This window comes from Gracilinanus agilis, chromosome 6 (genome assembly GCF_016433145.1).
Source record: "Gracilinanus agilis isolate LMUSP501 chromosome 6, AgileGrace, whole genome shotgun sequence".
Lineage (NCBI taxonomy): Eukaryota > Metazoa > Chordata > Mammalia > Didelphimorphia > Didelphidae > Gracilinanus > Gracilinanus agilis.
The window spans coordinates 235,184,197-235,196,759 of record NC_058135.1 but is presented as its reverse complement, the minus strand read 5'-3'; the positions used below and the strand labels follow the sequence as shown (position 1 = coordinate 235,196,759).

Here is a 12,563-nt window from a genome sequence, read left to right as displayed (position 1 = left end):
AGAGAGAGAGAGAGAGAGAGAGAGAGAGAGAGAGAGAGAGAGAGAGAGACAGAGACAGAGACAGAGACAGACAGAGAGAGAGAGAGACAGAGACAGAGACAGAGAGAAGAGAGACAAAGAGAGGAGAAAAGTGGGTCTAGGACAAAACCTTGAGGGATACTTATGGTTAAGGAGTTGGATGATGAGCCTACAGAAAATACTTTGAAATATCGAGTATCAAGAAGGGAGTCCTGCAGGTAGGAGGAAGAAGCAGTGTCCAGGAGGAGAGAATATTCAGGAAAAAGGGGATAGTTAATAGTGGCAAATGCTAAAGAGCAGTCAAAATAGGATAAAGGTTGAGAAAAAGCCATACATTTAAATTATTGAGATATCATTATTATCTTTGGAAAGAAGAGGTTTATGTGATTTATGAGATCATAAACCAGGTTAAAATGGGTTAAGGTAATTTTTTTTGTTCTTTGCAAATTTTATGTAGTAACAACCTCCTTTTTGCAAAAAATTATCATATGCCTCATTTTTTCATAAGTCTAAGAAAATGCTTTTCTCAGCTTGTTTTTATTCAAATTAAATTAATAATTTTTCAGATGATATGAAAGACTACTTAAGAATCAACTAGGAAATTAATTGAAATCATAACTTCAGCAAACTTGCAGGATAAAAAATAAATCTACAAGAATCATCAGTATTCTACATAATACCAATAAAACTCAAAAAGAAAAGTGAGAGGAAAAATCAATTTATTCTAAGGAATGAGAGGTGTAAGGGTGAGGTACAGTTGATTGCTTAAGGAGGGGATAAATCTAGGCAAATTGACTGGAATAGATTTTCATCTATCACCCAAGGACCCTAAGGGAAGTATGAGGGTATATAGTAAGTACTGCAAGGAGTTTCTGGAAAATTCTAGATAGATATATATGCTCTATATTATATTTGTAGCTCCAGAATGGAGTGTCTATTTAATAAAGGGTTCTTAATCTTTTTTTGTGTCATGAAATCCTTTGACAGTCTGGTGATACCTGTGTAGACCATCCTCATAATCACATTTTTAAATAATTGAAGGAAGTACTAAATTTTAATTATAAGTTTGTGAAAATAAAGATGTAGGTCTCTGCATTCCCCCACCCTGACCACCATTTCCCAAGTTAACAGAAATCTGTTAGAGCCAGTCTTAGATCATACACAAAGGGGAAAAAAATCAAAGATACATTTGGGGCATTAAATCATGACAAATTGGTGCCCCTCCCTCCAATATAGCTTCAGGAATTCTAGAATGAGACAAAGGCATTACATATCCTATAGATTAAAATAGCTACAAAATTATTAGAGTGGGAAAAATTTGCATCTATATCATAGTCAAACACTCATATATTTGAGTCTATAGGAATAGTAGTTGATTAATCCTGTTATCTGTAGCTATTAGCTTCAGTTTGTAGCCTATGTATTTCAGCTATAGGAGTAAAGCCTTTTAATTCTATATATACTTGAGACTTAAATAGTCGATCTTTAAGAAGTACCCTAAATGCCATAGCAAAAGAGATTTAAGCAAGGATCAAAGAAGAATTTGATGATTGTAAGGACCTTCCTCTTGAGAAAAGATCGCCAAGAATTATGGAGTTTTGTTTCCTGGACTGGTTCAGACATCCTCCTATTTAGAGGCTGTAGAATGGACTAGTTGAATTCTAGAAGTTTTCTTTAGCCAAAGGATTCAATAACTTCAATAATTTTATTACTAGGACTGAGGAAATGGGAAAATCAAACTGTCTGAGCCCTTCCCAGGTGTATGTTTGAGAAAAGGACATTCAATATCTAAATTCCTTACTAGCAATTATAATCATTCACCCCCTCACATGTAATTACAGTCTGAGTGAAGATATTAACATGAAATTATCACCTTTCCCCATAAATATCTTAATATGAGTGGATTATTGCAAAAAACCCATTGGGGCTGAATTGTTTAATGCAATAGTAATTTGATGCAATTGCAAACAGTGACCAAAAATACTGGATAATTCTCATTTGGGATCAGGATAATCATAGATGAAAATCTGCATTTTAATGCAAAAGGGTTAATACGGCATGCATGGTTGCTTACGGTAATAATGAAAATGGTTTCTAAGAATCGAATACATTACAAAGATTTGTAATGACAGATCCACTTTATTAATTTTGCTTTTTGCAGAATCCAGGGCCACAGATTCTCTGTCTTTGTCTCTGTCTCTATCTCTCTGTCTCTCTCTCTCTTTCTCTCTCTCTCTCTCTGTCTCTGTCTTTCATCTTAACTTTTCTTTTTCCTTGGAGTTCTAAGTTTTAAATTGCTACATGGGCTCTATTAGTAAAGAACTTTCAGTTGAAGACCTCCCTCGTAGCCTTGATTCAGAATTGTGTAGAGGTGACCCAGAGCTTTCAGAGGCTCTGACAGTGGAAAAGAAGCTACTTATAGCCCAGTCTTGGTGATGGGTGTTGTTATATTCAATAATCTGGGAAGAGATGGATGCCACTTTGACTGACAGGGATGGCAGTTGAAAGACTTGGAATGTTCCCAGGTGCCATGAGCCAGGATCAAACTGGTTGACCTCACCCTATAAATATCCCTCACAGCCACTTTGAGGGAGGTCTCTGGACTGAAGTCTCTGGACCTAGAAGTCTCTGGTCTCCGAAGTCTCTGGACTCAGAGACTGAGAACTGGAGATCACAGATCTCTGCCAACCTCTGTGGTTCTGGGCAGTGGGTGGCTGGAAGGGTGGTTTGAAGGATGGTTGAAGATTTGCCGGGTGGTTTAAGAAGAAGAGGGTAGGAATAAACCTGAATCTGTTTCCTGATAAACTGTGAGAGCTAGTGAATCACCAACACTGGTGATAAGAGAGATGAGAGAATAAATACCATCAATACATCTGCAGCAATAGCCTCCTTATTCTCTGGCTTGGTTGTGGCCAGGTCTGGCCTGAGGTAGAGGAGAGGTGAAATCTCCAGCCTCCACCTGATCAATAGCCTCCAGTCCTGATTGTTATTTAGTTTAATAGATAATAGATCAATAGGGTTTCCAATCCCCAATCCTTGACCTTGTTATCCTTTCCCTATTTATAGATAAAGAGTGTGGAAGGAACAACAAGTACCTTCCTGAATGGTCTTTCTATCAGGGACCTTGGGAAGGGAGTCAAACACAGTCAGATCCTGAACGTTATCCAAGGCAGATCAATAGCCCAATACTAATTTATCCAACCCCAGGTTGGACTTGAAAGGTTACCCATCTATCTAACCTCTCGAGGGTCCTTACTTGGGCAGCTTTTAGAGGAAAATGACTGGATTATCCATATCCTTGGACCTGGTGATTCCATTATTGGGCATATACCTAGTTTGATGATCACCTCTATTCTTTGGTTTAAAAATCTCTGGTATCCATAAGGGAAAAGTATATTTCTATTCTTCTTTTACTTGTCAATGTTGCCCTTTATAATTTAGGTCTCATATCCAATACATTTTCTGACACACTGATTTCCCTCTTTGCTCAGCACTTCTGGTTGAACAGGAAGTTCTTTCCTTCAGTTGTATAATCTTGGTGTAGATCTCAGGCTACTGAATAACAATATTGGAGAGGAGGAGAACTAAAATTGGCATTTGACTTGCAGGTGATTGCAGTTTCTATGGGGGAAATGATCATGGAAACAATTTCCCCTTGATCTTGTGTCTTTGAGGATGAGATAGTGTCAGTTGGCAATGGGTATAGGTATACCTTTTTCTACCTTCTCTGCTAGTTCAAAGAGATATGATGTAGCAGAGAATGCTTCCTTTATCAGAGGCAATTGGCATTACTCCTGTCACTCTGATATAAAGGCTTTTATATGATACAGGGTATTCCAAAAATCTTAGTGCATTTTAAGTTATCAGATCTTAAGCTTAATTTATTAAAGCTTAAAATGGCATTTAGACTCATCAGATGTCCTGCAGAGTTTAGTCTAAATGTCCAGAATGATTTTTTTTTGGTGGCGATAAAAGAGATTGAAAGCATGAGCTAGGAGAGATTTGATTGATTTCTGGAAGACTTGTAGACGTCTAGTCTTAAAGCAGGGAGCTTGGGAGCATGAGGGAGGACTGAGTGGGATCTGAATATGGCCACTTGATATTGAGCTGAGATCTAGAGGCTAGATGGAAAGCCAGGTGTGTTTGTACATTCCCAGTTGAGTGAACAAGTGCAACTCAAATTTAGCCATATAATGGTTTCTTCAGATACATCGATGCCCTCTCAAGCTGGTGAATGACACACTGTTCCCAGTGGGACTCAAACTCTCTGTTCATAGAAGGTCACTGTTTCTATGGGTTTGTTGAACATAATTATGCTTCTTGCTTCCCTAGTCTATTCCTCTGATTAAAAAAAAACAAAAAACAAACTACTTTGAATTCTAGATAAAGTCTGGAGATGCTATTTTTATTTAAAATTTTTTTTCATTATTTCTCCTGAGATCACAAAATCTTTTGTTCTACTACATTTTCTTATTATTTTCTCTAGTTGTGTAAAATAATCCCTTAGTTATTAAGTATAGCACCAAATCTGTGAATGAATTTAGGTTATTATCATACTTCTTATGCTATTGACATGACCCAACCAGGAGCAATGGATGATCTTGTAATTATTGGTTTTATTTATTATTATAAAGTGTTTTACATTTGTATTTATTTGCCATGGGTTTATCTTGATAGGTTAACTTTCATATATTTAACTTATTTTTAGCTGTTTTAAATAACATTTCCCCCCCCTATCATTTCTTTATGAGTTTTTATTATCGGTATTTAAGAAACACTGTTGGTTTTTGTAACTACTTTGTCTTAGCTACTGAGCATCTCAATTAGTTTCTTTGTAATTATCTGACTTTTTTCTTCATTGCTTATAATAGGAAATTTATTTAAAATTTATTGATATCTTATTTTTATGTTGCCTTCATTTCTAAATATATTCTTCTCTTTCTCTCTCTATGAGGTGATATCTTGTAATAAAAAACTAAAAGAGAATGAAAAAGTTAATCAAAATCAGTTCCTTTTTTCTTCATAATCCCTGACTGTAACTCCCCTTTAAGGCCACTAAAACCAGAAACTTGGGAGATCCTGTATGAGACATTTATTCTGTTCCAACCGATTTATGCCCTGTTACCCTCCACCTTTTCTAGGACAATATCTTTGACTTGGAGGAGGTGGATTGAATTCTAAACTTGGCTACACTGCTTTCTCAGAAAATGAGTGACTGGAATGTTCTGTATTCTCTGTTCTTGATGTTCAGGTGCTGGTGAGAAAGATTGACTCTTCAGACAATCTTTACACTGCAGAGTCTACCACTGGGAACCTGTTCAGCTTGACCCAGGAGGGGGCCCCTTTATGCCGTATCATAGCAAAGGTGAGACTTGCAGGTTGGTGGTGATAGAAATAATTAAGATATGGGAGTGGAATGAATGGGGATCTGTGGATGAAGGATGAGATGTTTGAAAAAAAACAAAACCGCACTGGATCAGGGAGTACATTCAAATGGTATCTAATTCTGGTTTAGGCACCAATTTCCTATATGATCTTGGGTAATTCATTTCCATTCCCTGGTCCTCAGATCTTCCCTCTGTAGAATGAGGGAGTCAATCTTTGAGGAGTCTTCTAGCTCTTAGGTTTTATGAGTCTATGAAGTAATGTAGTCTACAGATGCTAGCCTGGATTTGGAGTTGGAAGACCTAGGCTTGCTTCTAGGCTTTATTACTTCATATGTGACCTTGGACAACACATTCAACTGCTCATTGCCTCAGTTTCCTCATCTGAAAAATGAAGAGGTAGGACCAAATGACCTCTAAGGTCTTTTTTGAACTCTAAAGTCCTATGATCTGGACCAAAGAGAATATAATCTCAAGGATAGTATAATCTTTAGTGCCAACCTCCCTGGACAGTCATCTCCGGAGTCTTCTCTCCCCTGTCACAGGCTCTTGGGTGACAATAATTCTTCCTGGTCATCAATTTGTGGGTAGTTTTGACTTGGCTCATGTTTAAAACTGGGCTTATGTTTAAAACTTTCACTTTACCTGAAGGAAAGAAGTCCTCCCTTTGGCATATATGTGTCTCTGAATGCAGGTGTGTAATCTGTCATAGGACATATGCTATAGAAGATCACTAGATTCTGAGGCAGAGGACCTTGGATCAAAACTTGCTTCTCACACTTCATAATTGGATTTTTCTGAGACCTTCTTTCCCTCTCTATATACTACTGTTTCCTTCCTTATAAAGGAGTTGACTGAGATTCTCTCGGGAGTTACTTTCCTATCTGACATCTTATGATATTGTAGTTTCTAGCCTAATGTCTGCCACCTACTATTTGTAGGGACCTTTGGTAAGTCACTTGAATTTCCTGGCCTCAGCCTCTCAAGTAAATTTTTGGCTTTGTTCTAGATATTGTCCAAGGTCTTTTTAAGATGTCATATTTTATAAACTGGTGGTTACCATTAGTCCTAGATGCAGAGATCCTCATGGGGAAAAGGAAGGAAGGAATTATTAACTATCTACTTACTATGTGCCAGGCACTGTATTAAGTGCTTTTATAAATATTATCTCATTTAGCCTCCTAACAATGTTGGGAGATAGGAACAGCAAGGTAGTGCATTGGAGAGAGGGCCAGATCTGGAAACAGACTCATTTCTTTGAGTTCAAATTTGGCCTCAGACTTTTACTAGCTAGGTGATCCTGAGCAAGTCACTTAATCCTGCTTGCCTTAGTTTCCTCATCTATAAAATGAGCTCGAAGAGGAAATGGCTGACTAACTACTCTATTTTCTTTGCCAAGAAAATCTCAAAGGAGTCACAAAGAGTCAGGTGTGACTGAAAACAACTAAACAAGCAGCTATTATTTAGGTGCTATTATTATTTCCATTTTATATTTGAGGAAAGTGAGGCAAAGACTAAATGACTTGCTTAGGGTCATGCAGCTAGTAAGTATAATCATAGATTCTAAGGGATAAGAGGGATCTTAATGATCATCAAGTGAAATTTATTCATTTTAGAAATGAGGAAACTCTGGCCTAGAGAACGAAACGGATTTTTCCAGAGTTGATGTGTAGCCGGGCAAGACTAGAACCCAACTTCTTGGTTCTTAGCCTAGTGCTTTTTCTCCTTCACTGTCTTTTAATAGCTCAAGATTCAGGGTAGGGCAAAGTTTTCTCTGGATTAGAGGCAGGAGATAATCTCCGAAAGTTGGTGAATTAGACATTTCTTTGTGGTAGTAGGGCTGGGCCCCCTGCCCACTGGGCATGAGCTCTTTGTGAATGTGGTACCTGCTGGGAGAGGGTTATCCTTTCTCATCCTGTAGAGAAAACACAGAAGAGCCCCCTGCCAGGAAGGAGTTAACTGTAGGAGCGGTGATGACAATGATAATATTAATGATAATAATCAGATGACTCTCATACCCAGATTCACTCTAGCCAGAGAACCGGGGTGATTAGGAGACCCTCCTGCCCTGGTCCTTAATAGCCCATTTCTCTAGCTCTAGAAAAGGCAAATTAGAATGAAGACTGGAGGGGGTGGCAAGGGAGGGAGATAGAAGTGATGGGGGCAGGGAGAGAGAGAGGGAAGCAGCAGCAGGGTCTGGAAGGTAGCATGCTAATATGTTTTAAAAGCAAGATAGTTTCCAATTCCAGACAGCCTACCAATTCCGTGTAGAAGCTTGGGCAGGTCCTTCTTTGGGCCTCCGTTTCCTCCCCATAATCTGAGCAAGTTGGTCCCTAAGTCCTCCTCTGGCTTAGCCACTTAACCTTTATGGGTATGCAGTCACAGGGCTTAGGAAGGCCCCTTAGAGAACTTTCATTTTACCAATGAGGTTCTCCATCTTCATTGGTGACTCCCTTCTTTTTTAGGAGGGACTGTAGCCATGTTGCCCTTCACTCATTCTTGGACTTTCTTCTGCTTGTTCTCCTTCCCTGTCATATTGGTACTCTCCTTTCTTCCATCTCCTTTCCAGTTCCCTTTATACATCCTCCTCAAGGACCACACACAGAGAGGAGGGTGTGTGTGTGTGTGTGTGTGTGTGTGTGTGTGTGTGTGTGAGAGAGAGAGAGAGAGAGAGAGAGACAGAGAGACAGAGAGAGAGAGACAGAAAGAGAGACAGAGAGAGAGACAGAGAGAGAAAGAGGGAGAAAGACAGAGAAGGGAGAGAGAGGGGGGTAGAGAGAGAAGGGAAGAGAGAGAGAGAGACAGAGAGAGACAGAGAGAGACAGAAACAGAGAGAGACAGAGAGGCAGAGAGAGAGAGAGAGAGAGAGAGAGAGAGAGAGAGAGAGAGAGAGAAAGAGAGAGAGAGAGAGAGAGAGAGAGAGAGAGAGAGAGAAAGAAAGAGAGAAAGAGAAAGAGAGAGACAGCCTTTTTCTGAGTGTTTATAAGTGCAAATAGAGGTATTAACCTTTGGCAGCCAGAATTACACCTGTTCCACAAGGGCTCAGTTGAATTTTGGGAATGATATTTGATTTCTGACGCATGTGAAGTTGTCAATAGCTAAGCACACATTAAGAACAGCTGCTCCTCTCTGTGAAGAATGTAAGCGGGACCTGGTAGGGCCAGGGATGTGTGAATGAGGAAGGGAATGAGTCACTCCTAATGATGTCATCTAAAGAGATGACTGAAACTTTCTTTTACCAAACTCCTTCAGGGCCTGTGGTGAGTCTGGGGTCAAGAAAGAAAGCTCCAAATTAAGCATTTGTTTCAAACTGAATGTTTCTAATTCCTCCCAGGCCACAGCAAGTCCTAGGGTTGAGAGAGGAGTCTCTCCATATCTGGGGTGTGAAGCCCTTAGAAACCAGAGCTTCTCTTAATCTATCTGAATCTAGGCTAAAGAACTCTGTGGCAAGAGGTTGATGGGAGGAAAGGCGGAGGCAATGCCCTGAGATGCTTGGTATCTCTTCCCAGGATATGGGAGGAAGTCTTTGCGATGTCAAGGGGCCAGTTAGGGCAAAGAGAGAAGGAAGGAATGGAAAAGGCCTTCTAGGGATAAGAAGAAAATGAAAACAATAGTTAATATTTCCAAGAACAGAATCAGCCTCCATAAAAGGTCTTGGCAGATTAGAATGAGGGGCTAACAAGACGAGTTAATGAGGATGAATGTAAAATCTTGCATTGAGATTAAAAAATTCAAATATATAAACCACCAAACTGGGGATACCTAGCTAGAAAGTAATTCATGAAGGGAAAAAAGAATTTGGAGTTTTAACTAATTGAAAGGTCAAACTGAAGTGAGGGCTTTTTAAGTTTTGGCTAAACAAACAGAAGTCTAAGATTTGGAGAGAGGTGAGCCCCTCTTGTCCTCTGCCCTGCTCAGACTACATCTGGAGTTGGTCTTTGAGTTCTTGGCCAAATGGTTGAGGAAGGGCTCTGATAAGCTTTAGGGAGACACTTTATTAGGAAGATGGATTCTTGAAGTGATTAGAAGCCATACCATGTGGAAAGCAATTAAGAGAAATGGGAATATTTAGCCTGGAGAGGAGAAAACTTGGAGAAGGATGGGATAGGAAGGACTATATTGGAGACTCTTGCTTGTGATGGGAGATTGGATTAGATGATGCCCTCTGAAATGCCTCTGGGATGATGGTAGTATCCTCAGTGGTAATAGGGAAAGTCTGGCCTCAGACACTTCTAGCTGTGTGACCTTGGGCAAGTCTCTTAACTCCAGTTACTTAGCCCTTACCGGTCTTCTGCCTTAGAATCAATAGTATCAATTCTAAGACAAAAGGTAAGGCTTTAAAAAAACACATAATAATAGAGAAGTTAGGAAGTTCAGTTTTGAGCATGTTGCATTTAGGATGCCTATAAGACATCGAGTTTGAGATGTGTGAGAAGTTATTTTTCATATACTGTATTAATTTTCCAATCAGGGACCTAGAGTGGCAAGGCTCTACGTGTTCCTCTTTATTAAAGAAGGTTTTTTTTGTGTGTATGAACCTGAGACACCCTCTATATAGTCTATAGAGATATCTATATATCTATATAGATAGATTTTTTCATTCTCTTTGTCCTCAGGAATGTGTTCCTTTCATAGATTTCAGCTAACAGGAAGGTACTATAGTGATTTTTTTCTTGCAGAAGTGCGAAACTTCACCTGCCCATGTGTAGGTGGGAGTAAGGGCTGAGGGTTTGATTATCTGTTCACCAATTAGAAATGTCTTTGAATCTTCAAGGAAGGAACTGAATAATGTGCTCCCCAAAGTGCATTTGGATATTGGGGCTAGGAATTCCCCAGGTCTTTGGAGAATTTAAGAGAATTCTTTGACCATAACTAGAATTCCTTGACCAGTCACTTAATAATTGATTTTAAATTAGGAAATGCTGCCTCTCAAGAATTTCAATCATTACAGATGTCTTATAGGCAGTTGGAAATGTAAGACCTGAGATCAAGAGAAAGGTTAGGTCTAGACAAGTAGATCCATGAGCCATCTGCATAGAGATGATAATTGAAACCATAGAAGCTGATGAAATCACCAAGAGAAATAGTATAGAGAGAGAGAAGAGAAGAAAGTCCAGAAGAGAGCCTTGGGAGACCCGTATGGTGAACAGGCATGATATGGATGAATATCCAGCAAAAGATACACAGAAGTAGAGGTCAGATTGTAATAATATTTTTATAACCTATAGTTTATGGAATATTTTCACTCATTATCTCATTTGAGTCCTGTGAAATTATAGCAGGAGTAGTGTTATTCCTATTTTAAAGATAAGGAAAGTGAGGACAAGAAAGAACATAGGGTCATACATAGGGTTGGAGCTGGAGCTGGAACTGGAAGGGACCTCCAAGGCCACGTAGAACCCTCATTTTACAAGTGGGAAGACTGAGGCAGAGAGGGACTAAATGATATGTCTAGGGTCACAGAGGTAAAGGAGGGAGTTGCTTTCCACACTACCCATTCTACAACCTGATGAAACAACCACTTCAAGGTAACATAGCTAGTAAGAGGCATAAACAGCATATAAATCCAGGTCTCCAGATTCCCTATTGAGGATTTCCACCATTAGATTAAGTGATTTTCCTAGAGTTTAAGAACTTATAAACTCTATTTTTTCCTAAGTACAATTGAGAGAAGGTAATTTCTGATTCTTCCAGATCCTTCTCTTGGATTTCCACAAAATTTTTCCTCCTCTCTTGCCTTTGATGTGCTCCTAGCCTATAAGCCCTAGAACATGACCCTTTCCAGGTTCACATCCACTTATCTTGAATTTGGCCAAGTAATTCATATCATTTTTTTTTTTACTCTGGGCCTGGAGTGAGCTTTCTATATAATTAAATGTGCTATTGCCAAGGGCTGTATTCTGCTGTTTCAGGGAAATTCCCAGCCTCATTCCTTGTTGACTGCCTGTATTTAGTAATCCCATCCTCCCCTTCCCCACCCTATCCCATTTTGGAGACAGAAGAATGCTTGATTTTTTAACTGGGCAGGGTCTTGCCCAGATGAAGAGAAGCTGTCACTCTTAGATCGGAATTCTCTGTCTCAAGGAGTGGGCATCTCTCCTAAGGCTAGGCTCCCTTGGACTTTGGGGCACAGAGATACCATAAAGAATACAGGAGCTGGAAATGCTAATAGCAAGATGGTTTCTGATCATCTTGGTGAAGAATGTAATTGGAATCCAATGCCAACTTCATTTCTAATACTTAGCTTTTATTGTGCTGGGCTAAGCAACTCCTGAGCCAGAGAGATGCTTTCACATGAATGATGTTTGTGCCTCCTGAACCTTGGCAAAGCTTGGTTCATTATCTACTCCAAATATATTATCTTTTTTTTGAAAAGAGTGATAAATAACCAGCCAGGCACTCCATACAGAGAAGGTTGACTGGAAGGAACTCAAAAGTCATAATTTCTCTTTGCTTCTGTCCCTGGGCTCCCTTTGGGAATGACAAACTCCTGCCATTATTGTATCTGGATCCTTTCTGTTTAGCAGTTTTTATATTGTTTGATCAGTTGGCTCAGAAAATACCTGGAAAGTCAAGAAGGAAGATGGAAGGAGCTTGGGAGAGGAGAATGAGAGATGTCAAATGTTTCAACTGACCGAGAGGTTCTCTTCTATTCTGCTGACTTCTCTGTTAACAAATGAACAAACATTCAGTTTAGTTCAATAGCTACTTATTTAAGTGTCCATTGTGTTCAGAATTCTTCGCTCTATACTGGGAATAAACTGATGAAAAGAAGCATGTTCCTTCCCTCAAGGAGTCTACAGTCAGGTAGTGCACGTTTATAATACAAAATAACCATGTGGAGTAGAAATTCTGGTTTGAATGAGAAAGTTTATGGGGCATCTAGTCTGGGATTAGGATCTCCTAGAGTCCATGAGCTCTAATAGATCTAACCTGTTTCTCTTTTCTTAACAGGAAAGAGTAAAGGAGGGAACCTCAGCAAAAAAAAATGCTTAAATATCATCAAGCAATTGCTCTATTTCAGGAACAGTCATTTCCTTGCAGCCATTTATCTCTGATGGTCAGTTTATTGCAGAAACTTCTGCAGAAAATAAATGAGGAGAGCAGGCAGTCTGGTGTAATAGGATCTAAGAATGTAGAGTTAACAGGCCCAAGTTCCAG

General features: G+C 39.3%; 1 protein-coding gene across 1 annotated transcript in view; it reads left to right on the top strand.

Moving 5' to 3' along the window:
• The window catches only part of INSC (INSC spindle orientation adaptor protein), a 170,356-nt gene that overhangs the window by 82,711 nt on the left and 75,082 nt on the right, over window positions 1-12,563 (top strand). The window contains exon 6 of the mRNA XM_044681811.1: window positions 5,270-5,383. Within this exon, the coding sequence (XP_044537746.1) occupies window positions 5,270-5,383 (114 nt within the window). The remainder of the gene's footprint in view (window positions 1-5,269; window positions 5,384-12,563) is intronic.